Genomic DNA, 27495 nt, shown 5'->3' on the forward strand with positions numbered 1-27495 from the left:
AGTCGAAATGTGCCTAATCGAGGATTTGTATTGTTTGACACATTTGCACAGGTTAAGCAGTAATCAGATTATATTGAGGATTAGACAATACGAATAATAATCAATTAGACTCGCATATAATGTGATGAATATGTGATTATTAATCGATTCAAATATCATTTTATATTATTTTCTATGGCTTAAATTGCACCAATCAGTGATTGTTCTTTGGAAAGAATTACATCCTATTTTCGATCATATTTGTTCCCTTGAACACTATAGATGGCGCAGAAGATATGTGATGGCAAGTTTGTAAGTATTGTTTCCTTATTTCTAATTTGCTAACTATAGCTTCTTCCCTGACTGATTCTCTTTGGTTTCGCTGACCTCGAGTGTCCAGAGTCCTCCTTGAAGCACCTCATATCACTCATACGCCTGTAAAAGAGTGGTTCTACGGTTGTACGTGCTTTAATGTAAGCAAAATTTAAAAATAATCTTCTTTAAGGCGTATCGTGTATTCACCGTACAATTCGTACATTCCACAAGGTTAAAGGATTTTCAGAGATTTCGGCCATCGTGATCTGTCTGCGCGACCTTAACCTCAGACTTACAATACTCCGATATTTATACGTGCTATGTTATATTTTTATAATTAATGAATGTTATTGTCGTGTGTGATTTTAACAAGTTAAGTACAGAGAATTAAAAACATTAGTACACGCAATTTCTTGAAATATACAGGTAATAACTTGGAAGTTGAATATTACAGTTATACACGGTCATTAGAGCGTCGTTTGTGACTTCTAACAACTCGTGTGACAATGTCTGTACTCATCTATAGAATAATTTTTTTCTTCGCCAAACAATAATACAAATATAAAAAGTAATATACACGCATTAAATTGTATAAATGAAAGAATGTTCTCTTAATTTTTTAATACTTTGTTTTTCTTTATGAAAATAATAAAATAAAAATAAGATAACACTGAAAGTATAAGTATTTCATATATAAAAATTGATTACAATTTTTAGTATTATTTGAAACTTTTGCAAAAGAAATCATATAACGTCTTTGAATAATAATATTATTTATTATTTCAGAAGGGTATTGTATGAGTCAAAAAATAGAAAAACCAATACTATCTGGTCAGCGCATAAAGACCAGAAAAAGAGGTAAAATCTATTTATATATTTTTCATACATTTGAAACAAACAATGTTTGTTCTTAAATAATTTCTCTATTAAGAAAAAATGACATGCTACATGTAAATATTAAGTAGTAAATCATATATTAATCAATAACAAATATTTAGTGATAAATGTGTGAATTGATCACTGAATATTTAATGAAGTAAAATAACAATATCATCATTATATTGTTTTATATTGAACAGATGAAAGAGAAAAGTATGATCCAACGGGTTTCCGAGATGCAATTTTACTTGGTTTGGAGAAAACTGGTAACGATTTAGAAGCAATTTCTAAGTATTTAGATTCAGCTGGCTCCAAGTTAGACTATCGTCGATACGGAGAGGCTTTATTTGACATCTTAATAGCTGGTGGCCTCCTTGTACCAGGAGGTTCTATAGCTCAAGATGGCGACAAGCCTGTTAAAACAACTGCCTGTGTTTTTGAACAACCAGAGGATATGGAATCTATGCGGAATTTTGAACAGGTATTAATGTATTTAAAGTAATTCATATTAATAAATAAATATAATATATAAAAAAAAGTCATACGTTATCATTGTCGTATTAACAGGTCTTTATCAAGCTTATGCGGCGTTATAAGTACTTGGAAAAAATGTTTGAGGAAGAAATGAAGAAGGTGTTAGTTTTTATGAAAGGGTTTTCACCTAAAAACAGAATCAAGTTAGCAAGAATGACAGCATTATGGATCTCTAATGGATCTGTACCACCCATTGTCCTTTCTGTTCTTATAAACGAGCATTTGGTTAAGGACAATTTAGCATTAGACTTTTTACTAGAAGTCTTTGTGACTTGGAAACAAGAAAAAGGTCTGCCTAGTTTAATGACTGCGCTCAAGAAAGGTGGAATTGAAGGAAGGTATAATAGAATTTGGTTTACTAAAATTTCAAAAAAGAATACTCATTAAATTAGCTTGATATCACTTTAAGTGAAAAGGAAAAGTAATAATTATAAACTAATCAATATTATTCTCTTTTTAACTTGATTAAAATATATAATATTATATTTCAATACATAGGTTAATGGAATTTGTGCCACCAAATAAACGAACAGAAGAATATTTTCGATCTGTCTTTGAAGCTGTTGGTTTAGCTGACATAGTAAAGCTTCATAAAGCTCAGGCAAGTCAAGAAGCAAAGAGGGATTTGCAACAGTCTCTTATAGATGATCTAGCTAACAAAAGATCTATGAAGGATATAATATTAGATGTCAAAGAAATGGCACAAAGAAGTGGTATACCTGAACATGAAGTGATTGGATTGGTAATTGCAACATTTGATATTTTTATTGTTTATATACCTTCTATATTTTTTATTGCATTTTATTAAATTTATGTATTTTCAGATTTGGAGCGTTGTAATGACTCAGGCTGAATGGAATAAAAAGGAAGAACTGGTAGCTGAACAAGCAGTGAAACATTTAAAAATGTATACTCCACTGTTTGATGCTTTTACATGCACTGCCAAATCTGAGCTTGCTCTACTTCTTAAAGTCCAGGAATTCTGTTATGAGAACATGTGCTTTATGAAAGTCTTCCAGAAGATCGTCTTACTCTTTTACAAAAGTATATTTATATATAAGAATAGTATTATTTCTTCTGATGTTATATATATTTACAACTGTTAACTTATCTAATAATAAATTCTTTTTGATATAAATTTTAGCTGATGTAATATCAGAAGAAGTGATTCTGAAGTGGTACAAGGAGGGACACTCTGTCAAAGGAAAAATGCTCTTTTTGGACCAAATGAAAAAATTTGTAGAATGGTTACAAAATGCTGAAGAAGAGTCAGAATCAGGAGAAGAAGATTAAACGATAGATGTGAATATAATTAGTAACTATTGATATTAGGAATATGTAAAGTTTTTACATTCAAGAGTTTCATTTTATTTCAGAAAAATATAAACATCATTGCCAATAAGTAAATTGCATTCTGTCCAAAATAATTGAGACATTTTAAATAAACGATGAAATTACTAATACTACATGAAGAATTGAAAGGACAAACAACAAAGCGTGGAAATCGGACACACTCCAATTAGACAGATGCAAAAAGATGTTTAAATTGTTAAAAGAAAGAAAACAACAATGATAATATTGACTACCAATTAGCGTGGAAGATGACTTGTAAATTTACAATGTCTCTGAATTGTATTACTTTAAGAAAAAATATTTTGTGTTACATTTTTATAACTCCGCCATAAAATATATACGGAATAACAAAGAAATTATTAAAAAAAAATCTTTATCCCTGTGTACGTACAATTTTCGGAATCCCATCTTTCTTTGTATGATAATATTGTATTAGTTTATAGAAAATATACTATCAGGTGGTGTGTGTTTAAGACTTGAAGTTTCAGTGAATCCTATTTTCCTACAAAATGTAGAGTTGATAAATCAGTGACATAATAGAATTATTCAAAATATGGGTTTATTAAACAAATAATATACAAAATATTAATTTTTCATGTATTTTATTAATTTTATATTTTTAAGGATTTATATATATATCATAAGTTCTTCTCTTATAACTTAAACTGTAACAATGTAACAATATCAATTATACCACTTTTCTGAACTCTTATTTATATATGCTTGTCGATGCAATTGATTGTTTTCGTATTAATGTTTTACCGTTCATAAATGGTATCAATGGTTCCGGAATTTTAATACGCCCATGTTCGGTTTGATGAGTTTCACATAATGCAATTATCATACGAGGTATTGCACACGCTGTACCATTTAACGTATGAACATGAATAAATTCGCCATTATGTGATTGATATTTTATATTTAATCTGCGAGACTGATAATCTGTACAATTACTACAGCTTGACAATTCACCAAATAGTTTTCTTCCAGGCATCCAACCTTCCATATCTACTTTCCTGTTAAAAGCATAAATTTTTAAAAAATTTATAAAGTTTATAAAGTTTATAAAATTAAGAAGCTAAATTATTCATTTATTCTAGGTAAAAACATAAACTACCTATAAGCAGAAGCACCCAATTCATGAGCTGGCATATCAAGTATTTGAAAATGTAATCCTAAAGAAGAGAATAAATCTTCCTGTATATTTTGTAAATATTGAAATATTTCTAAAGATTTGTTTTGTTCAGAGCAAACAAACATTTCAACTTTGGTAAATTGATGAACCCTGAATGAATAAAGAAAGTAATAATTCAATAATACTTACAATAATAATTGATCATAATAATTATTTCTTAATTAATTATTAATTATAATTATGAAAGTAGATGATATTTCTTACCTATATATTCCTTTTTCATGTATAAGGCTTGATATTTCTGCTCTATAACATCTACTAATAGCTGCCATTTTTAATGGTAAATCTTTATAAGAAAATTTAGAATTTATCAACTTTGCAGCTAATGACATCTCAGCTGTTCCTGACAAACTGTAATCATCTCCATAATTTTTACTCAAATTATATATAAGTGTTCTTGGACCATCTGTTAGCAAGCCACATCTTTTTATGACTTCAGTTGGTATGATGTCCGGTACAGACACAAATTGAAATCCATGATTAATTAACTTTCTTACTGTATAATTGATAAGAGCATTTTCTAATTCAGCCAATTCACCTTGAAATATATAACATCGACTTCCCATTAAAGATCCCAATCCTTGTGTCCTCATAAGTTTTAACTTTTTAGCTAAATAAGAAAATTCTTTTGGCTCAAAATTAAATACAGGCTTAGATCCACATAGTTTTAATTTGTGTGGTGTATTTCCATATTTAAATACAACTGAATCTGTATCATTTGGTATTTTACTTAATTCATTTAAAAACATTTCACGTTGTCCTGTTTGCTTAGATAATTCAAGAACTTTATCTATGTTACCAATTCCCTTCCGCTTTTTCACATTATTTATAATGTATTCACGATTTAAAGGATTGCATAAAAATTTTATATTATATTCTGGTTCTGGCATATGTAATTTTGTGTCTTCAATGTTCTTTTCTGTTAAGTTTTTAAACTATAAAAGAAACGTTTATAATAATTTTAAAAATTAACTTTTCAAAATAACAGAAAAAATCATTTCAAAACGAATTGTATTTATCTTATTATTTTTCTAAGTTTATATATAAATATGAAACAATGTATACAAATATTTACTTATTTTTAATTTATGTAAAATTTTTAAAATTATAAAATACACACCTGCGTACAAAATCTCCTCATCTTTATTAATTGTCGAAATCCTTCTTTCAATTTCATTTTAACTTTTGAGTAATTCATAATAACATTAAAATATTATGTATCCACAGATTATAGATAGATAACCTATATATGAATTCTCTACTTTAAGTAGAACATCGTGTATATACAATTGTATTATTAATCAAATTTTTAAATCACATATAAATAAATAGAATTTAGATCACCACAAATAAAAAAAAAAATTCTCTCACATTAATTAATTTCTTGCCTAAGATCTCTACGAATTAATATGTATATCAATTAATGGATAATATATAATATAGTCCATTTTATGTATTTATTTATAATTATATAAATAAATAGTTTTAAATTCTATTATAGATATAGATATAATTATATAACATTAATATAATCATATTCAGAAATTGATTTCCATCTTCAAACTTCTAATTATATATATTAAATGATTACATCGAGATTATATCGAGGTTTGATAGCGCACTTATGGACAAAAGAAAGTTTAAGAAAATTATTTTAAAATGATTTGTAATAAAAATATGCAGTGTAATTTTATAAGAAGTATACAATAAAATATTATTGTATCCTGAAATCGAACAAGTTATAATATAAAGTTCTTTAATGTAATATAACTTTTTCATAAGATTTACGATATAACCAATATTAGTTGGTATCAAATTCTTTATGTTATCGAAACTATTGCCTATATGTTTAGAATATAAACGAAGGCAGTACTTTTTATGTAATTTTTGTTCTCCAATTATAATATAGTGTAAGTGTAATGTTATAATTTATTATTTATAATCGTAAATATAAATTTTAATATCAATTCTGTAGTACATATTAAAAATATGAACTCTAAAACAAACTTGTGTATAATAAATAAACTTTTTGCTTATAGTTTTGTTACATTAAAAGAAAACCATGGCTGCTAAAACAATATTTAAAAATTGGAGCAAATTTCATGGCATTTTATATAATCATTTAACTAGATCTCACAATAAAGGAACAACTTTAAAATTTCTTGGAGCAGGTGTTGCAACTGGAATTGTATTGTACAATGTAACTGGTAGTAAAGTTATTGCAGCACAAACTGAATTAAATATCACAAATTTTATGGCACAACCTATTACTTCTGTTGATAAACTACAAGAAAATTCTGATGACATGAAAACAAAGATGGAACTTCTAATCTTAAAAATACAAGGTGATTTTTGCAAACAATTAGAATCTTTAGAAGATGATAATTCCCATTTCAAAGTAGATCGTTGGGCTAGAGCAGAAGGAGGTGGTGGTATCACTTGTGTTTTGCAAAATGGAACTGTATTTGAGAAAGCTGGTGTTAATATTTCGGTAGTATCTGGTTTACTACCATCAACAGCAATACAACAAATGAGAGCACGAGGAAAACAAATAGATGAAGGATCTTTACCATTTTTTGCAGCTGGTGTAAGTGCTGTTATTCATCCACGTAATCCCATGGTTCCTACTATACATTTTAATTACCGATATTTTGAAATTGAAAATAAAGATGGTTCAATTCAATGGTGGTTTGGAGGTGGTACAGATCTAACACCTTATTATTTAAATGAAGAAGATGTGAAACATTTTCATAGCACATTAAAAGAAGCTTGTGACAAGCATAATTTATCATATTATGCGAAGTTCAAAAAATGGTGTGATGATTATTTTTATATTAATCACAGAGGAGAATGTCGTGGTGTAGGAGGAATCTTTTTTGATGATTTAGACATCCCAAGTCAGAATGAAGCATTTTTGTTTGTAAAATCATGTGCAGAAGCAGTTATACCATCTTATATCCCACTGGTAAAACTACATAAAAATGATGGCTATGGATATGCCGAAAGACAGTGGCAATTGTTACGCAGAGGAAGATATGTAGAATTTAATTTGATATATGATCGTGGTACAAAATTTGGATTATATACACCTGGTGCTCGGTATGAAAGTATTTTAATGTCTTTGCCTTTAAATGCTAAATGGGAATATATGCATGAACCTAATCCGAATTCAGAAGAAGCAAAACTTGTAGAAGTACTTAAAAATCCAAGAGATTGGTTAAATTTAACATAAAATTGTTTATTGTCAGAAATTGATTATATAAATTAATTTGATGGGGAATTAATTTTAATAATATAAAGAATATATATTTTTAATATCATACACACACACATATACATACATACACATAATATTGTGCAATAATAATATTGTGTGTAACTATTTTGCTGAATAATTTTAATCTTGTAAAATATAGTTGGTAATATTTCTAAGATAGTATTTTATATTTATGTATATAGAAAATAACAAAAATTATGCATAAACAAGCGTAACGTTTATTATTATTTAAAAAACACATGAAATAAAAAATAAAAACTCTGTCTTCATTAAAAATAAAAAATTATATATTAAAAAATATACAAAAAAGTTACACAATGATAATACTTTTATAATTGTGAAGACAGTCTTAATTATGTACACACGTTTATGAAATAAATACATTTTACATAAAATAATGTATACAAATAATGCAACTGCTTTGGCACGTTTACTGATAATGGTAATCAAGAATGAAGTGTATATATAAGTTTTTACCTTTTATCTTAAATTATTTAAAAATTGAATAATTTCTTAATTATATGATCAATATATCAATTTTTAATAAACATATGACAGTTCATATATGTAAAATATAAAAAGCAAAATATTCGACAGATCTCTTTTATATAATTGAAAATTAACATACAATAAATATAATGTTTACAGTATACACATAAAAATTCTTATTGCATTATACACTTGTTTCTTTTTTCACTATAGATAAATGATTTACTGAAGCATCTACATATAAATCAGTGGCTACACTTTCTTGTACATTTTCGAAAATTGTATTCGTTGGTATATTTTCTGTTTCATTTATGGATTCAAAATTGGTGCTCATCATACATAAATTTTCAGTAGATGCAATATCTGTCAGACAATAAAAATTTGATTCAACATTTTTCGTTAGTTCGTACGTACTATTATTTTGTTCTAAACTTGATAGATGCAATTCTTTAAGTAAATGGAAGTCACATTTTTCATTACAATTGGAAGTATCAACAATATTAACTACATCATTAGAAATTGATGATTCTATATTTACTAATGTAAATGCATTGTCACTGATAAAACTATTTACTTCTGTCAATGATTGTTCTGATTTACTATTTAATTTTTTGGATTCAGGAACTGTATCAAAGAGATTAGAACTATCAATATTTGCTACATTTGTGAAAGATGGTTTAGAATATTCACAATTCTTAGTTGTAACATCGTTTAATGAACTGTGATAGTCCTTTTGAAATGGTTTAGTATCATTTAATGGAAGATTATACATGCTCATAGACTGAAATAACCACCTCGTAGTTGGCTTTGTTTGTACTTCTAGATCACTATCATTAATTTGGGAATATCTTCCAGTGTCTAGCATTTCTGCTGTTTCACAGATATCCGGTAAATTTTGATCACTCCTTTCACTTGTCATTTGTGTAGTAGAATCAATCTCAGAACTATACTCTAAACTACATTGTTGTGAAACACTCTTTAGATATTTCTCTTCATCAGTTTTTATGTCTGCATCAGATTCATGAGTAGTTACAGATTTAGAATATAATCTTTGACATGAAGTTCTTCTTGAAGAATCCGGTAATATATTGTTTCTTGTAAATTCATCTTGCAATGTACAATCATTGTTTACCTTTTTTACATTTCGTACAAGATTATCTTGTCCAATAACAAAACGCATTGGAATATTTCTTTCTTCAGAGATACTATCACCACTATCAGAGAGAATATTCACGTTCTTCGTATCACTAACTGCTTTCAATTCTACATGTATATTTGTATTATTTACTTTAGCACTACTATTTAAAATACTTCGTTCAATATTACTTTCCACGTTTACAGTAGGTCGGGGTATAGAAATGCAACTACCACCATCACTTGTGCCACCACCATCGCCTTGTTTTCTAGGACCAAGATTATTGTGTTTTGTATGTCGTCGTTGTTTCTTAAAAAATTTCCTTGCCACTCCACTTTGATGTGGATTATAAAACATTTCAACACATGTTGCTCCTTGTTCTGTGTAAGTAGTTACAGAGTTGTTTGATCTATATTGTTGACGATGTAATACTAATAAATTTACATTGGGCACCTTCTTTGCTGTGATAATTAGAGGATCTTGATTACTTACAAGATCTGTAATCTTTGAAGTATTACATGTATGAGATCGGTTTGCAGTCTGTCTTGAAGAACTCATAGAATTTGTATCAGAAGTCACTTGTGTAGCTTGGGAATTAGAAAGAGGAGCTACAATATTCTGTACTAATGGTTGCGTTGGAATAACATGATTTGCGTCTGATACGCTCCGCGTTCTACAACAACGATTCTTTTTTCTTTGTAGCCAACAACGCATTTTCAACCATTGTGATCGGACATCATTACGTGCAATTCCGTAAAACAAAAATATAAATATACCAAGTGAACTAACAGAAACGGCATAAATAATTGCAAATATAATTTCTACAAAAGGAATATAAGAGTTGAAAGGTTTTATAGTCACTGCAGCAGCACTAAACCAAGATATTAAATATAATAATAAGATTACTGTCTGGCCATTTAATTGTGCTATCTGTGAATGTTCCGGATCTTCAACATCTGAGGAAACTGTTTGTGTACTATGTACGCTATTTCTATCTACTGGACTTATATTTGGTTCAAGTAACTCTAAATCCATATTTTCCGTAGCCTGAGTACTCTCAGATAATTGAGCATTTGTATCTATATTTTGAAGAGTACATCTAATTAACAAGTGAAAAATGATGATATAAACAATTAAAATTCCAGCTGGTATAAATAATGCAGCAAGTGCAGGCCCAGTTGTAAGGAAGCAATATGAATATCCAGCATATTCACGTAGATTAATTGCACCAGATATTCCACAGATTATTAAAGCTATACCCCACCCAACCAAATAAAGACCTAATAGTGGTTTAGGTATAGGTTGATCTGGAGGCTCATCGTCTGATATAACATCAAGGTCAGATTTTGACAATTTTTTATACATGTTACTGTGAATAAATATAATCAATTTTTAATTTTTGAAATATAACTAGAAATAATAACATTATTCATAGTAAAAAACGCTATAACAGAATGTACTCACCTAGCAGATGTTGCCATCCATAACAGACAACTCAGTGATAGATAATGTAAAACAAGACCAATGCCTTGACAAATTTGAATACTTTCAGTTTGTTGAATACCAACACTATAAATAAATGATAATAATGCCACTGCAAACCAAGTGTTAATAACGCAGTGTTTTACTTTCTTTGGCATATTGATAGAAGAGTAACATACAATATATGTTACTGAAGTAACTAACAAACATATTATTATAATGAAAGTCCCAACATATATAGCAGGATTTGAGTATTTAAATTTGGGTCCATTGATACTGAAAACATATATGTTAAAATTCTGTATAAAATGATAAAATATACAATAAAGTTAATAATTACCTAAAACCATCCTGACTAAGATATGAAACATCTTGTAAAAGTCCATAATATCCTAATTTATTACATTGAAATACTATTAAATTATTGAATAAATTTGATAACTGACATCCATCACTAATCCAACCACCAGACTCATTCAATGTTTCATCCCAAATTACAGGTTTTGGTTTTTTACCAACATAATGATGCAAAGGAGCTCTTAGCATAATATAAACTGGCTCAGATAAATTTTTTAATGTTAATCCAACTGAAAATAATGATACATATATAAATTACTGATCAAAAAAGTATATAATTTGTATATTAAGAATAATTTAAATTCAAGTCAATTTTCTATTTGCTTACTCAATTTGCTGCCGATTACAGAAGTTGAAATATCCATATTGTCAGTATTTACAATTTTAGGAAATAATCTATTATCATTATACATTGAAATCATAAGTTTATGAGATACTATGGTATCTTGTACATTTTGTAATAATGTTGCTGGTAACTGAATTGAAGCTTCAATTATTTTCTCTTTTGTGTTGACAGGAATTGTTCTGTTATTTGTTGTACAATGTAATGATCGTTTATCTAAATCATTAATTGGATTAATATTAGTATACCAAGTGCACATTAATCCAGTGAAACTATCACGCTTAACTCTAAATTCTTCCAATGCTATATTGTTTTTATGCATTTGTATTGTTGGAGTGAATTCCGTAATCGTTTCTACAGCTTTAATTAATCTTGTGCATGATTTGTAATTAATTTCAGCAGTCGCCAATATCTCTTTTGGTAAACTTAATAATGCTTCAACAACATCAATAAGCATATTACCCAATTCTTTTTCTTCATCCAGAAAACTTAAATAATTTTCTATTGTCAATGTAATAAAATTAATTTCTATAGGATCAGTTAATTTAACACCTTCGCCAGTGTAATTTTTAAAACGTTTTGCTGTCTCTAATAAATTGCCTAATGTGAGAGACAGATTTACTTTAGAAAATTGTTCCAAAACCTTAGTAGTGTGAGATACAAATGGACACATGTCTGTGTTTAAATCTTCCCAAAATCCAGATGCATTGCAATGATATGTTGCTCTCAAAGATACTTGCATTAAATTTGATAAGAGATTACCTTCACAAGGCAATTCTGCTTTCCATCCTACTACTGTTCTAGGCCATGTATATATTCCTTTATTATTTCTAGTTACTGAAAGAAAGATTTATTATTAATAGTTTATCGATAATATAAATGAAGAAAATAATATATATTTTATACCTGCTAAAGGACAATAACGAGTTTGTTCCGATATAACTATTACACTAATTTCTTTTGATCTATTTCCATTCATAGAAGTTAAAAAACAATTCCATTGTCCATTGTGTTCATCCTTTACTGGAACAATACTAAGAGAACTAAATAAAAAGAAATAGGAATTGTATTATAAATCAGAAATATAACGAATTGTGTATAAGAATAAAATCTGTGATATATAGCATTACCTGTCAACAATACCACTGTCAGAAAGATATCTATTTTCGATCTTAATATTAGGCAAACTACTTTGTGGATCTTTATATATATCCAGATCAAAAATTTCAGTGGTTGTATTAGGATACCATAACCAATTCAGTCTTGCATTTTTATCATCTATAATGCTAGGTGCTCTACACTTTAAAGTTATTGAATCTCCAGCAAAAACTATTTGGTTTTGAATTGGTCGCAATTCAACAGATGGTGACGCCCATTGGCAATGAAAATTTTCTAAAAATCTAAACTTTTTTATAAGTTGTCCTTTGATATTTGTTGGTGATGCACATTTAGCAGGTGGACTACAACAGTAAATACTAATTAATATTAACACAAAAAACATAAGACACATATCTTAATTTATTTAATTTTTATAAAACTTTACCTTAATCTGATAGAAGTATTGTGAAGCCAATAACGAAACCAATACAGTTCACAATCACATTTCCATGGATTATTGGATAGATCTCTATATATAATAAAAAAATTCTATCAAATTTGGAAATTAAATCTTATTAATATTAAATTATCAGTATACAAATGTTTTCTTTTACTTACAATTGTTTTAGCAACTTTAATCTATGAAATGTACCTTCTTTTAAAGTTGTTAGACTATTTCCACTTAATTTTCTGAAACATTTAATTTTCTAGCAACATACTTTATTAAAATAATATACGCATGCACCATGTGTTTGTATAAATAAATTGACCGATGATTGCATACTGAATAGAATTATAAAATATAATTCACAGAATAGTGCTTAGCAGAAGCAGCATAAGTAAAGTGACATATAGGACAAGAGATGCAAAATCCCACTTACAAGCGATCTAAATTCAGCAAATCATTAAATAAAGATGGCATCACCATATTTATTTTATTTCCAGATAAATCGCTAGTAAAAAAAAAATAAATAAAATATAAGTCAAAGGAAGCACTCATGAGGATATCTTTTCACATATACTTAACTTACAGTCTTCTTAGATTAGACAATCGTTTAAAGGCATAGGTATCTATTGTAGAAATTTTATTTTTACTCAAATCCCTAAAAATAAATTTAAAATTACCTCTTTAAATCAATATTAGAAATATTATAATCTAATTATTTTCTCTTACAATCTTTCTAAATTTTCCAAGCCATTAAAACATTCTTCATCTATTGAAGAAATTTTATTTTTTGACAAATCTAAACGTTTCAGATTTGTTAAATTCTTAAAAATATTAGCCTCTACACTAAGAATTTCATTTTTACATAGATCCCTATAAAAAAGTGTTTTAAATAAAATATGTTAAAATACGCTCCACAAAACTTTATTTTGCGATTAATAATGAAGTAATATTTACAATTGTACTAATTCTACACTGACTTCATCAATATTGATTTCTTTAATTTCTTGTATATGTCCTTCACACTTAACACGTAATCCCTCTGCTTGTGCACCAATAAGTTTACACATGCATTGTTCTGGACAGGGATGACTTATAATCCCACTTATTTGGACCAAAATTAAAAGAGAAAGGACACCTTTCATGTTTGTCAAAAGTTAGCCTTTTTCTGTATAAAAAGACTTTAGATTAATTAATACTTAAAGATAAAATGAATACAAAAATACTGTATATAGAAATATACTCTTCGTATTACATCCATTCATAATATTTATTAATATTTTTATAATGAAAATAAAAAAATGTAAAAATATACATATGAAACGACAAAATAAAAATTAAGATATTCATATAATTCATAATTACTTTGTATATGTTTATAAAAATGCTATTGTTCATTTCTAATGATAATTATTCGATAAAACATTAAAAAAAAAATAATAATATTGAAATAAATAACATAATGGAAAAATGTTTCACTTACGGCATTAAGACTTGGCACTTATGGCATTAAGACTTGGCACTTAGGCCAATAATTCAATCGTGTCTTTTACATTGTGTCCACATTTCTTTCGTACATCATTTTTAAAATCAATGTTTGTAATTATTATAAAAATACACAAAATAACCGAACAGTATTTCAATGATCGGAATGAATTCTTCGTACACAAATGTCATGTAGCAAACTGCTAAACTCAACTGAACTTCAGTCTTAATCTCTAAACTCATTGGATGCCTTTCGAATATACTATTGTATGTGACGTTAAAACATCCTCATGGCTGATTGGTTTAATTTAAAACGACATTTTTGATTACTTTTTAGGGAACTATAATTTTGAATGTTTAACAATATGATATTCGGACAGATTTCTAATTGTTATGTGTATTGTGCGTATTATGTTCGAAAAAATTGTCGAAACTAAAAAAAGTGAAATTGAATCAAGAGAACTTTTACAATTTCATGATTTGATTTTTTTGTAAACAGTATTATAGATTTTTTGTTTACGATGTCTACTTATTTCTTTTATACACTGTTTTATTGTTTAATATCTGGTTGCATTATTTATCCGCCAGTGGAATTTGTTTCTACTGGTCTAACGATAAAGACTATATTTGCAAACTGGTTGGGTAGTGAAACTGAATCATTCATATATTATCACATTAGAAGAAGTGTAATTACGTTATTCATACATTCTTTATTGCCATTTGGTAAACTTAATTTTCCTAACAAATATAAATGTAAAACAATCAATTTTATTTGTATTGTATTACCGTATCATAATGTAATTGCATAAATTTTGTTTTTAGGCTATATTTTAGGTTTGATATTATTTGGTCATGTTGATGCAGGAAATATACAATTGTTCTATCAAAGCCCTCTATGGTCAATTCTTGTTATTGTTACGATAGCAGGACCAGCATATATTTTATATACAATTTTTAAATGGTCAGAAAAAAATTGGAAGATGCATCCAATAGTACAAAATCTTTCAATTTATTGTGATGATAATGCTAATTGGATGTCTGTTGCGTCTGAGATTGATACAGAATATAGAAGGTTGATAATTTTATATAATAATTATTAAACATTCATATAAATTTTATATATATTATAGGATTGTGTTGCCCATAATACCTGAACTTGTTTCAGAATAGATAAAATTTTAATTGATACAAGTAGTGTAACTAGAGTCATTGTAACAGATAATTGGATACTTAAAATAACTTCTTATAAACTATTCATTGCACGGCAAAGTGATACTGCTTTAATAATAAGCAAAAGTGATACTCATGCCATGTCTCATACAGCTAGGGGTGAAGTCCAGTTTATTAATATTGAGGTATCATTTATTTATTTTTTAAAGTATATATTATTCTTTATTGAATAAAAACAAAAATGATGATGCAGGTCAAACCTACTAGGATAGGAGCAGAAGCGTTTGATATAAGAATAAGTACATTTACTTTCAAGGATTTCCAAGACAAAGTACAACAACCAATAGTCATTTTACAAGATGTTACTTTTCATAAAACACTATTAGATAGATTTATTGATGTCTTCAAAGAACAAGCATTAGAAAATCCTTTTTATGAAACTGCACAGGTAATAAATATTTTATAATATATATCAAATATTTAATGATGTATTCTATTTATTGTTATATCTTATAGGAATTAGAGAATTGTATTGGATGTATGCAAGTACGATCCAATGTAAAGTTAAATAAATGTTGTGGAAATATTACTGAAAGACCAAATTCTGATGAATGTACAATTTGTCATTGTCGACCGATGTGGTGTATTGAATGTATGGCAAAATGGTTAGCTCTTCTGTTCAATTTCTTATTAGAATGCATTTTTCTTTCTATGATCATCTTAATTTCTAATTTACAAATATTTATATTAAACACAGGTTTGCATCAAGACAAGATGAGAATACACCAGAAATATGGTTATCTTCTAAATGTACTTGTCCTGTGTGCAGAGCAAAATTTTGTCTTTTAGATGTATGTCCTGTACAAACTGTAAATCAGTAACATATGGAGTATAATTATACTAATATATGTTAATATATTAGATCAATATTAAATTCTTTCTACACAGATATATTTTTTAAAATATTAAATTAAGAATTTATAATTTTTTATATGATAAAAATATATTTCTCTCTTATAAATAAGAACGTAAATAATAGCAACATGTATATATGCAATTTTGGATTTTCAGATTAGAAGAATACAAAGTAATAAAACTATTTATGTAACAACTCATATTTTAAATGAAGATATGTTATTATGTGATTTTTTGTTTTTATTTATTCATAATACGTTGATAACAGTATACAGATTTTTTTCTTTCTCATAGATAAATATAATATCAAATTTTAGATACAATTTTGTATAACAACCATGTATTTATTGTACTTAAATTTAACTTAAAAGTAATTATATAACTAGATATTAACAAATAATACTAAAGTAGTTAAAAAAATATACGCATTAAATATATTTATGCTACCATTAATCTTGGTGCAATATTCATAGCCATTAATTCTTGGAAAAGTAATTTTGCTGCATATGGTAATCTAACTTGTGAGATCTGTGTTTTGTTCTTACAACCTTTGCATTCGAATGTATTATTACGTAAGTTCGCTATCGCGATTAATCCACAAAAATTGCATATATGAATTCTGTATGGATCAGAAACCTCAAATAAACGCTCTCTCAAAAATTGAGCAGCACCATGTGAAATTTGACAATCACGTTCCATTTCACCAAAGCGCAATCCACCATCTCTATAAAATTAATACAATGTGATTATGTACTTTTTTTTTTTATAAAATAGTAAACATTTCTTTGATAAAATAAAGCTATAGAAATTTGTAACTAAATTTACTAACCTTGCTCTACCTTCCATTGGTTGTCGAACTAAAATCTGTACAGGTCCTCTTGCTCTACTATGAATTTTATCATCCACCATGTGTTTCAAACGTTGATAATAAGTTGGACCTAAGAAAACTTGAGCATTAATTTTACGCCCAGTATGTCCATTATACATAACTTCATTGCCTCTTAATTGATATCCATATTCTTGTAAAAGCGTAGAAATTTTTTGTACATTGACCGCATCGTTAAATGGAGTAGCATCACCAATTTCGCCTATATAAATACAATAAAACAATATAAATTACATGAAATATTGTTACTATAAAAAAATATTTTATTTTTTTTTTATAATCTTTTATGATAATATATACCTTTATTTGCTGAAACTTTTCCTTGTATACATTCGATCAAGTGACCAATAGTCATACGAGATGGAATAGCATGAGGATTAATAATTATATCAGGCGTAAGTCCTTCACATGAAAATGGCATGTCTTCTTGTCTGTATTGGATACCACAAGTGCCCTTTTGTCCATGACGCGAAGCAAATTTATCACCAATTTGCGGTATACGTACGCTACGAACTCTGATTTTACAAAATTTGTATCCTTCACTATTCAATGTTAGCATCACTTGATCTACAATTCCAGTTTCACTATTACGTAAGAAAGTAGATGCGTCCCTTTTCGTAAACCGTTTAGTTGTACTGTCCAACTATAAATATTTATAATATATAATTAAATACAGATGGAATATAATAATTTTACATTAAATAACTCCTAATATTTACCTCGTCATCTGTTTCTGGAAGAGTAATAGTTTTGCCTATCACAACATCATCACCTGATACACGAATACCAGGAGCAATAATTCCATCGTCATCTAATTTATCATATATCGCATTGCGCATTCCCTGACAAGTTTGTCGTGTAGGTTTTTCAAACTGTTCTTCCTGATCACCAATTCTTTTAGATTCAGAATCCTTGTAAGATCGGTAGAAAACAGACCTAAAGAAACCTCTCTCAACTGCACTAGCATTTAAAATAACACTATCTTCTTGATTATATCCAGTATAACATAAAATAGCAACTATACTATTAATCCCTGCAGGAAGTTCTCTGAATCTAAGATATTCCATAGATCTGGTGGTAACCAATGGTTTATGAGGATAATAAAGTACATGAGCTAATGTATCCATTCGCACATGGAAGTTTGTTATATAAACTCCCATAGCTTGTTTACCCATAGCACTCTATAATATATAAAAAAAGATAAATATTTTATATCTAAAATATAATTTAAATATTGTATAAAATTATAAAACTTACTTGATAAGTATTCCTAGGGCTCTGGTTGTGATCAGGAAATGGAATAATGGAAGCACAAACTCCTAGAATCATAGCAGGATGTATTTCACAATGTGTATAGGTTGTACAATAAGCATATTCCTTTTCTTGCCTAAGGTCTTCAGGTGACATAGCAATCATGACAGTCTCTTCTTCAAGTGTATCTATATATTCTACTACTCCACTGCCCACCAATTCTTGCCATCTACAAAAAATGATTACAATTAATAAAATTTATCAAAAAGTATAAAAGAGAGAAGTATATTTTTCCAAGCATACCCATCATTGTTATAATCTCTTTCCTTTAACATATCAATGTGTCTTTTTTTTAACAATAAGTTTTGCCCCTCTACAATCAACAGAGGCCTACTGATTCTTCCAGCATCTGTATATATTCTTATCTCACGATCTCTAATATCTCGGATCATTGATACCTCAGACACAATGATGTCCATTTGTCTTCTTAATTTACGCAAAGTAGCCATTAATTGATCTGGATCTCTATGGATTCCAACCCAACAACCATTGACAAATATTTTTGTTGCATCAGCAATTGCACTTGGTGCTATTTCTTCTAAATTTTCCATAGACCATTCTTCCAGAAATTCTAATATCGGAGATGGTTGAGATCCAACGCTAATATATGCCATCAATGCCAAGTTTTTAACTAAACCAACAGCTGCACCTTCAGGAGTTTCTGCAGGACATAACATACCCCATAGTGTATTATGCAATTGACGTGGTTTTGCAAGTTTACCATCCCTTCCAATAGGAGAATTTACTCTTCTTAAATGTGATAAAGTTGATGCAAAAGTTAATCTATTTAATACTTGTGAAACTCCTGCTCTTGCTTGATGAGCTTTTTTTTGATCTCCCCAATTACCAGTTGCCAGTGAATACCTCAGACCATCGGTAATTATTTTTGTTTTAATAGCAAGTTCAAGATTAAAATCTTTTCCACGATCTATAAATTTCTGTGCATATAGACGTACTTCTTTCATAAGATTTTTGAATAAACCTCTAAATAAAAATGCTAATAGTGGTCCAGCTAAATCTAATCTTTTATTGCCGTAATGATCTCGATCATCCAATTCTCTTCGTCCTAAAGATGCTGATAGTAATCTATGTACCATATAACCAAGAAAATAGGCTTTTTTTGTTTCACAAAAATCACTGATACCTACATGAGGTAACATTTCTTTTTGTAGAATTTCTCTAGCATATTTTATACGTTTTTCTTTTGTTACTCCAGGTCTAGCACCTCTTGTACCAATAAAATTTAAAGCTACGTTTTGTTCTTGTATAACAAAAGCTTCATCTAATGACGGCTTTACCATCTCCATCATTTCAGGATCATCAAAGTCATAAATAATATGCTCCAGAATATCACGATCAGCTACAAAGCCAAGTGCACGGAAAACTATCATAATAGGAATTTCTTGCTTAATATATGGTATAATAGCTATAATACGTTGCCCAATTGCTGATTTTTTAATACTCTATAAAAAATAATTATTGTTATTATTTCAAATTATATTATAATTACTTCATCTAAAATATCATTCTATATTACTACAATACATACAGCACCACTTTTCGCCATCATGTTAATCCATAATGTAGAGGTAGGACGTGAACTATGTTCCAAACAAGATCTTATCTCAGCTTTATATGCATATTTACCATCCTTCATACTAAACACATAAACTGTATTTGTTGCCATTTTTTCTTGTGCTATAAGTACCTTGATAAAAAGTACACAAAAATAACATATTAATATAATAAATAAACTAGAATGATAAATATATTCAAAAGAGAAATATTTTCAAATACTTTTTCAGATCCATTAATAATAAAATAACCACCAGGATCCAAAGGACATTCATTTAATTCTGTTAAATCACGATCTGACAAACCAGCAAGGAGACAATATTTGGACCTTAACATAATTGGAATTTTTCCTATAAATGTTTTCTGATGCTGTGTTTCTGCAAATGCCATTTCCAGTTAGTTCTGTTATATTTGTTATAAGTATAATCTAATGATATTATTAAATATAATTACAAACCAATAGGATCTTCACCATCCTTTTCAATAGTTTTAGTGATATCAACATATAAAGGTGCTGAATAAGTTAAATTTCTAAGTCTGGCTTCATTTGGCATCATAGGTGATGGTGCACCATCTTTTTCCCAATGTGTAGGTTTGGATAAATAAATTTGTTCAAATTTCAATAAATGTCTGACAGGATTCTCTATTTCTCCAGAAGTATGCTGAGCTTCTGCTTGTAAATCAATTTGCGGAGAATCCTCTACGATTCGCTGAACGGACATTTCTATGAATTCATCAAAACTGTCAAGTTGTTGACGTACAAGACCTTTTTCATCGAAATAAGCATTAATAACAATCCAACATGCTTCTTGCCATAATTTCGAAGAAATTTCTTCAGCATCTTCATCATCATACTGATCTGTATAAATTATTTAAAATTATATATAAATTTATTGCTGATTAAAATTCTGAATTTTCATTTATTCAATGTTAATAATTATTAAAAATAACAAGAGATCGATAAAAAATTGAAATAACATTCTTTAAATTCTTGCACTCACCATCTTCGAGAGCATACATATTGTTTTTTAAAAAATGTATCAATGAGTTTGAAGAAAATAGTAAAATATAATAAAACGATCAGAAACGAACACCAGACCGTCAATGAACATCACCGAATAACTAAATCGATCTAAATGATATGGTGCGCAACATTCATAAATATATTAAATATTGTAGTTTAGGAAAGGCAAATTGAACTATACTAAACAGTGTGCCCAATAGATCAATGTAAAAAATTACAAGATCAAAAACTGAGAACAAAAATATCACTAATAAAATATTACTAAAATTTAGTGTGAATCTATTTCTTGAATCAATATGACTATTATTTATAGTTCTTTAGATGCTTAACCAATCAAATATCCTAAATCAGTGATATGCAATCTATGCAACCAATATAATTACATTTCTTAGCTATGTAGGGAAATCTGTAAAATTGCTAGTAGTTTGTCTCGTATATTCACGCAAAGCAGTTTTGTAATGACTATTCATCTGTTTGTTATTTAGCTAAATGTGACGATAATATTTGAATATAAATACAAAATTATACTTTTAATAAATGCATTGAATGATCTTAAATCTTACATTAAATTTACTTAGACTGTTTTGTTGTGTGATAAATTTTAAAACATTGAAGGTCATTATGTATTGATCATAATGATGCAACATAAGTGTGTTTTATTCGTTTTTTTTTTTTACTAGATTAGATAAACAGAGGAATTATATTTTATTTGAGTATAAATTTATCCTAAAATATAAAACTTATTTAATGTTATGAAGTTTTTAAAAACCAATGTGTGTCTTGAAAAATAATTTTTTATATAAATTTTTTATATATAACTTGTATTTTTACAATATTTCAATGATAATAATATAGAAATATAACAATGAATTAAAGTAACTTTTTTCGTTGTACATAATATTCATTTATAGATATTTAATAATGTCAATAAAGTATTTTCAAACCAAAATATTACAAAATAAATAAAGATAGTCATTAAGTTTTTAATACTATCCAATTTGGTAGATCTATAAAAAAGGATTAATTTATTGTAAATTACAGTTTTATTAAAAATAAATAGTAATGTGTATCATAAATAAATTCATAGTACTATGGAGAATATAAAAAATACCACAAGTTCGCTTTTAAAAATAATATCATTAAATGATTTGCCAAACATTGAAACAGACTTTACATTGAATAGTACATCTGAAACAGAAACAGAATTTTCACAGCAAATTAATAATGTGCAACAATTATGGAGTTTACCTAAAACAACTGTGAATTCATTGGAAGATAAATCTTTAACATTTAACATATCAAGGAGTACTGTACATGTTTCTACAACAACCTTACAGTCTACTGATGAATTTGGACCACCAGAAGGGATAGAATATATTTTTGTACCACTTGGTGTTATGGTCTTCGTCATTGTATTATCTGCTGTGGTATGGACCATAATGTCATTCATTATTAACATATTTTTATCACATATACCATCTCTTTATTTTATTGCATTGGAATATAGTTTGATCTTTACCGCATTTTGTAAGCATATCAAAAAGTAGTAATAAATATGTTATAAAGTATTAATTTTGTTATAAATAAGCATGTATTTCATATTTAAATATCATACATTTCATATATATAGACACACACTCTCAGATATACATTTTTTAACAAATTTCTCTCTTTTGAATATATACTTTAAACAATAGATGTAAATAATATGTATTTTATCCATGCGTATTTTTTTGCTCTTTGTAATGTTAGAATTAAATGATGTTTCATACTTATCTTGGTATTTATTTTTTTTAACATCCCTATTCATTATATTTTTATTATAAAAGAAATATATAGTTGAAGATTTATCTTATAAGTTAAATATAGTAGAAATGGAAAAAATTATAACATTTTTTTATATATGTACATATTTATTAATAATTCTAGAATGAATAGATAGATTAGAGAAAAATCATACCATAGAATATATCATACTTTTATCATTAACTATAATCATTATGAATCTTTTTATGTAGCAATGTGATATTGATATATCGCAAATAATATAAAATATATATTTGGAAACTACAATCTTTTTGAAGGTATTTATTATATCAAGAAAACGAAAGTTGGAGCGCTTAAGACATAGACTAATGCCAATGTACAATTTTGATCCTGGAGAAGAAGAGGAAGATGACTGGGAAACTGAACTATTGGATGAATGTTATAATAATCATCAAAGACGAGTGTGTATATATATAACAATGAGTGAATATAAAAGTACATTAAATATTAAAAGGACTAATTTTACAGCAAGGATACCAATCCATGGACATAGATGATAATGCTGAACTTTTTGGTGATCATTGACAAGATATCAATTACTGTTTGACCAAATTTCATTTATCTTTTATGCATTAAGAATATAGTTCATTAAAATATGCTTGATATAACAGTATTAAATGATGTCAAAAAATGAAATGCAGATATATACAAAAATATTATATAACACAGTTCATAAAATTTATAGTTTTTGTAATTAACTACATTTTTCTTGTATCTTCTAATGCAGCTTTTATAGAAAACAATGTATTAAAGTACAAAAACAGTATTTTAAACTTTTATCTATTTTATCATAGTAAAAATACAACGTAAAATTGTCTCTAACTCTAGTGCCTTTCGTTGTCTAAAAAAGCTTTATATTATTTTGAAATTTACTGATTGTTATTATCAATTACTCTCATTAACAAAGTACTGTGATTATTATCTATTGCGAATAACATTGTAACCATATATATAATTCACTCTCCTATTTTTCCTGATGTAACAATTATTACATAAATATATTCTCTGTAACATAACAAATTTATATTTATAAAACTTAATTTGTATCTGTTTGTTTAACAAATTATATGCATATAGCAATTTTTATACATCCAAAATTTTAACGATTATTGGGCATGCAAATCATTACTGAAATTTTATGTTATATGTTTATAATTAAAATACTAATTTTTTACATTATATAATTTGTAATTTTCAAAATTAATAGTATATATGCAAAACGATTCATATAACTACAACTATTCGTAAGAAATATTTTAAACGAAAAGATCTTCTGCAAATCGGAGCAAGAAAATATTTCATAAAATAAAAATCTAATTCAAAACCAAACATTATAAAGAAAAGAATTTAAGATGACATGTATAAGATATTGTTACAAGTTTTAAAAATAAATTTTATAAAATAACAATAATGTAATTGCAAGTACTTGTAAATATATACTGTTCTGCATACAAAGTACTTTATTAAAATTTTTTATCAATAATATTGAATTAGAAAGGGAATTAAAAATATCATTAATAAATTTCGTCAGTAAAAATGACTTAAAGATAAAAATAATAAGAGTATTTCATGAATTTATTTACTTTAATACAAATTTGACATTCACACATATGCTTGTTTCAAAAATGCTAATATTCCCTTGTTTGTGTTCTATCTCTTATAATGGTACATCATCTTGTGTTATAGAATTATAGCATAAGATATAGAAGTAGAGGAGGTAGTGGAAAAGTGATGCAAGACCATATAATATATCTTATAAAATACAAAAATTTTAAATGCATCTAGGAATTTTAAATTAATTTATGAAACATAGATATCTTGATGAAAACTTGACGCGATTAGAACTTACATTTTCTTGCAATTAAAGAACAATACATAATACAAAAAGTATTTTAGTGGACTAAAATTATTTCATATATTTTATACATTTACGATCACTTCTCCAAATGTGAAATATGCAAATATATAATATCCCAAATAATTTTCAATATACAAAATCTTTCTTTTTAGGAAATTATTTATCATTCTCACTAAATTTACTTTTTGATATTTTCATAATAATATAAAAAATAATTTTAACACAAAGATTGAATAATTAGCAAAAATGTTTTAGATAAAACAGATGATTTCATATTGTTCAATTTTCCTCTTCTTCTTCTTCCTCTTCCTGTTCATCTTCTTCTTCTCCAGTACTTTCAGGTTTCTCTTCTACTTTTTTTGGTCTACCACGTCCTCGACCTGAAGGAGCTATGCCTTTTGGAGGTCCTTGCTATAAATTAAAAATTGTTATTTTAATAAATATTTGATTGTTATAGAGTTTATCTAAAACAAAAGATTACAATTTATGTTTACATACTTTTTTCTTATGCGAACCTTTCGGTCGACCTCTACCCTTTTTAACAGGTCCTGGTGGGGCATCATCCTCATTATCAGATTTTGTTGCACGTACTGCATTATATTTTTCTGAAGTTGGTCTACCTCTCTTTTTTGGTTCTTTAACAGTATTCTTATCTGTTTTCGCTGGCCGACCTCTTTTTTTTTTCTGTTCTTCCACAACAGGTGAATTGTCGTCTGACATATTTAGCGATATTTGTCACTATGAAAACATAATCATACATATTAATTAAAGAAGATATTGCTATCTATATTTCAGTTAAATATTTTTTTTTTCGATATAGTATTTATAAAACTTCTATCAGCAATTGCATTTTTCTTATTTAAAAAAGATTAGAAATTATATAAAAATTTAGAAAGTACACTTATTGATTTTCAAAAGTCTGACAATACTATTAATTTTTCAGTATTATGTAATGTTGTAAATATAAATTCTTAAAATAAATAAGTAAATATCAATCTTCCGTTGCGAATTAGATATTTTGTACACTTCCGAACGAAATTCTTTCAGCTATTGAAGGTAAAGTATTTATGAAGATTTTTAGTAAACATTTTAGTTTGATTATAAATTGAATTCATAACAAAATACAGGAAAAAAAAAAAAATATATAATTTAAAAAAATGAATTTGAAAAAGAAACAAGAATGTAATATATTATTATTTTTCCAGATTTATATAGATCTCTTTCGCACGAAAATCTTGTCTGAAATTTCCGCGCCCGCCATTTTCAAAATCTTTGAATAAATGTATACTATTTATCCGTCACAATATTTTGTCTGAAATTTATCTTGGATACTAAAAATGTCTTGCATTACATATTCAACGATTTTTAAATAATTTTTGCAGGTAGAGAATGTCGATAGAGTTTCTATCAAAGTACATTCTAGTAAGCCTCGCCTTACTACTGGGGACGCCATGGCCGACAAATCATGGCATCACGCAAGAGTCGAGAACCTCGCATCCATCTACTGTCTCTTTTTTCCTCCCTCGTTTATTTCCACTCCCACCCTTCGTTTTTTTCTTTCGCATCGCAAAAAAGTGATTTTAATATACTTATAAGTAATAACCCAAAAATTTTCGAAAAATAGACGAAAATCGTTTTCGATTTCATCAAGGTATAACAAAAATGGATAGGTTTAGCGGCGCAAATAATCCGTTAATGATCACGTCATAGAACGAAGCGGACTCACCTCGGAATTTGCGTAGTGTGGCGGACAGACAAAGGCGATTGCCGGTGCGCGCGTCGTGATATGCCGGTTACGAGAGACACCGTGCGTTTCTACGCTATGCACTGAAGATACACGGTCTTTCACGTTAAGTCGGCAAGAAGCTTGACTCTTTACGCTCTTCTCTTTTTCTCTTCCTCTTATTCCCGCTCTCTCTCTTTTCCCTTTCTTTCACCCTTCCCTCTTTTTCTTTCACTCTTCTCTTTCAGTTTTTCATTTTTTGATAATAGCGCATCGTTTTCTTCTTCAGGCTATGCTTTGTATACGTATTACAGAAAGCGACTCGTATACAACTCCCTGCACGAATAGCGAGATGCGACTGATCCAACCGAAGCGATGCATCGCGCTCCGATTCGCTATACGTCTATGAAGCTTTCCCCCTCTAACATGACGCGCTAACAGATTCCCGCCAAAAAATTGCAATCCACTGTAAAATTAACGTTTGACAATGTAGAAATTTACATTTATCTTTGATACTGTTCTGTAAATAAACGAATCATTTTTTTACAAATAATAAAACCGAAGCCTATAACAAATACATTTGATGCAGAATACAATCGTGAATAAACAAATATGGTGTAAGGTTAACGATTTTGCCTAACAGTAACCATATCACAATGGCGAGCGTCCACATTGATTTCACATTTCTTAGTTGAATTATTAATAACTGCATATTATTTTTCCTATTTTTTATTAATCAATTGTATCTACTCGGCAATAATAAATTATTTTTCGGATTATAAATATGTTATATAAATAAGTAGATATGAATAAATAATTTCTTTTATTGCTATATAATTA

The 27495-nt window shown here is 27.7% G+C and overlaps 8 protein-coding genes across 16 annotated transcripts; 4 read left to right on the top strand and 4 right to left on the bottom strand.

Annotated features, from left to right (window-relative positions):
• The first annotated feature begins 298 nt into the window (after window positions 1-298).
• Window positions 299-3009, top strand: LOC124946942 (protein krasavietz). Of its 2 annotated transcripts, none has more exons than XM_047488405.1 (7): window positions 299-452; window positions 1081-1152; window positions 1374-1654; window positions 1741-2045; window positions 2206-2449; window positions 2532-2751; window positions 2852-3009. In XM_047488405.1, exons 2-7 carry the CDS (start codon window positions 1092-1094, stop codon window positions 2998-3000), a joined length of 1260 nt encoding a protein of 419 aa, XP_047344361.1. In that variant the 5' UTR covers window positions 299-452; window positions 1081-1091; the 3' UTR covers window positions 3001-3009. The 2 variants fall into 2 exon arrangements, with proteins under 2 accessions (XP_047344361.1, XP_047344362.1); XM_047488406.1 differs by lacking the exon at window positions 299-452 and adding an exon at window positions 539-720.
• Window positions 3010-3602: 593 nt separating this feature from the next.
• LOC124946941 (serine--tRNA ligase, mitochondrial) lies at window positions 3603-5665 on the bottom strand. Of its 2 annotated transcripts, none has more exons than XM_047488404.1 (5): window positions 5376-5665; window positions 4794-5190; window positions 4460-4688; window positions 4178-4345; window positions 3603-4076 (listed from the first exon to the last, which is right to left on the bottom strand). In XM_047488404.1, exons 1-5 carry the CDS (start codon window positions 5451-5453, stop codon window positions 3770-3772), a joined length of 1179 nt encoding a protein of 392 aa, XP_047344360.1. In that variant the 5' UTR covers window positions 5454-5665; the 3' UTR covers window positions 3603-3769. The 2 variants fall into 2 exon arrangements, with proteins under 2 accessions (XP_047344360.1, XP_047344359.1); XM_047488403.1 differs by having other exon boundaries at window positions 4460-5190; window positions 5376-5513; window positions 5627-5645.
• Window positions 5666-5820: 155 nt separating this feature from the next.
• On the top strand, window positions 5821-8105 carry LOC124946943 (oxygen-dependent coproporphyrinogen-III oxidase). Of its 2 annotated transcripts, XM_047488409.1 has the most exons (3): window positions 5821-6165; window positions 6295-6600; window positions 6658-8105. In XM_047488409.1, exons 2-3 carry the CDS (start codon window positions 6318-6320, stop codon window positions 7485-7487), a joined length of 1113 nt encoding a protein of 370 aa, XP_047344365.1. In that variant the 5' UTR covers window positions 5821-6165; window positions 6295-6317; the 3' UTR covers window positions 7488-8105. The 2 variants fall into 2 exon arrangements, with proteins under 2 accessions (XP_047344365.1, XP_047344364.1); XM_047488408.1 differs by having other exon boundaries at window positions 6295-8105.
• LOC124946937 (adhesion G protein-coupled receptor A3) lies at window positions 7798-14507 on the bottom strand. 4 transcript variants are annotated; one of them, XM_047488393.1, is made up of 14 exons: window positions 14365-14507; window positions 13839-14049; window positions 13611-13754; window positions 13468-13539; window positions 13318-13389; window positions 13055-13126; window positions 12882-12965; window positions 12469-12798; window positions 12245-12381; window positions 11324-12175; window positions 10979-11225; window positions 10621-10914; window positions 8816-10525; window positions 8221-8384 (listed from the first exon to the last, which is right to left on the bottom strand). In XM_047488393.1, the coding sequence occupies exons 2-14, from the start codon at window positions 14024-14026 to the stop codon at window positions 8369-8371; spliced, it is 4218 nt and encodes a 1405-aa protein (XP_047344349.1). In that variant the 5' UTR covers window positions 14027-14049; window positions 14365-14507; the 3' UTR covers window positions 8221-8368. The 4 variants fall into 4 exon arrangements, with proteins under 4 accessions (XP_047344346.1, XP_047344347.1, XP_047344348.1 ...); XM_047488390.1 differs by having other exon boundaries at window positions 7798-10525; XM_047488391.1 differs by lacking the exon at window positions 13318-13389 and having other exon boundaries at window positions 7798-10525.
• Window positions 14365-21425, bottom strand: LOC124946938 (DNA-directed RNA polymerase II subunit RPB2). The gene is made up of 10 exons (XM_047488394.1): window positions 21225-21425; window positions 20681-21082; window positions 20446-20600; window positions 20198-20356; window positions 18892-20111; window positions 18595-18817; window positions 18057-18518; window positions 17638-17980; window positions 17281-17539; window positions 14365-17175 (listed from the first exon to the last, which is right to left on the bottom strand). Exons 1-10 carry the CDS (start codon window positions 21241-21243, stop codon window positions 16890-16892), a joined length of 3528 nt encoding a protein of 1175 aa, XP_047344350.1. The 5' UTR covers window positions 21244-21425; the 3' UTR covers window positions 14365-16889.
• Window positions 14676-17266, top strand: LOC124946944 (E3 ubiquitin-protein ligase TM129). Of its 2 annotated transcripts, none has more exons than XM_047488410.1 (6): window positions 14676-15119; window positions 15189-15438; window positions 15532-15721; window positions 15790-15984; window positions 16053-16201; window positions 16294-17266. In XM_047488410.1, the coding sequence occupies exons 1-6, from the start codon at window positions 14888-14890 to the stop codon at window positions 16415-16417; spliced, it is 1140 nt and encodes a 379-aa protein (XP_047344366.1). In that variant the 5' UTR covers window positions 14676-14887; the 3' UTR covers window positions 16418-17266. The 2 variants fall into 2 exon arrangements, with proteins under 2 accessions (XP_047344366.1, XP_047344367.1); XM_047488411.1 differs by having other exon boundaries at window positions 14686-15089.
• A 227-nt stretch (window positions 21426-21652) lies between the features above and the next one.
• LOC124946945 (uncharacterized protein C3orf18-like) lies at window positions 21653-24547 on the top strand. 2 transcript variants are annotated; one of them, XM_047488414.1, is made up of 4 exons: window positions 21653-21896; window positions 22335-22674; window positions 23332-23475; window positions 23529-24547. In XM_047488414.1, exons 1-4 carry the CDS (start codon window positions 21883-21885, stop codon window positions 23532-23534), a joined length of 504 nt encoding a protein of 167 aa, XP_047344370.1. In that variant the 5' UTR covers window positions 21653-21882; the 3' UTR covers window positions 23535-24547. The 2 variants fall into 2 exon arrangements, with proteins under 2 accessions (XP_047344370.1, XP_047344369.1); XM_047488413.1 differs by having other exon boundaries at window positions 21654-21896; window positions 23543-24528.
• Window positions 24548-24628: 81 nt separating this feature from the next.
• LOC124946946 (ABC transporter F family member 4) lies at window positions 24629-27025 on the bottom strand. The gene is made up of 3 exons (XM_047488415.1): window positions 26659-27025; window positions 25431-25670; window positions 24629-25343 (listed from the first exon to the last, which is right to left on the bottom strand). Exons 2-3 carry the CDS (start codon window positions 25650-25652, stop codon window positions 25212-25214), a joined length of 354 nt encoding a protein of 117 aa, XP_047344371.1. The 5' UTR covers window positions 25653-25670; window positions 26659-27025; the 3' UTR covers window positions 24629-25211.
• Window positions 27026-27495: the final 470 nt, after the last annotated feature.

This window comes from Vespa velutina, chromosome 2 (genome assembly GCF_912470025.1).
Source record: "Vespa velutina chromosome 2, iVesVel2.1, whole genome shotgun sequence".
Classification (NCBI taxonomy): Eukaryota; Metazoa; Arthropoda; class Insecta; order Hymenoptera; family Vespidae; genus Vespa; species Vespa velutina.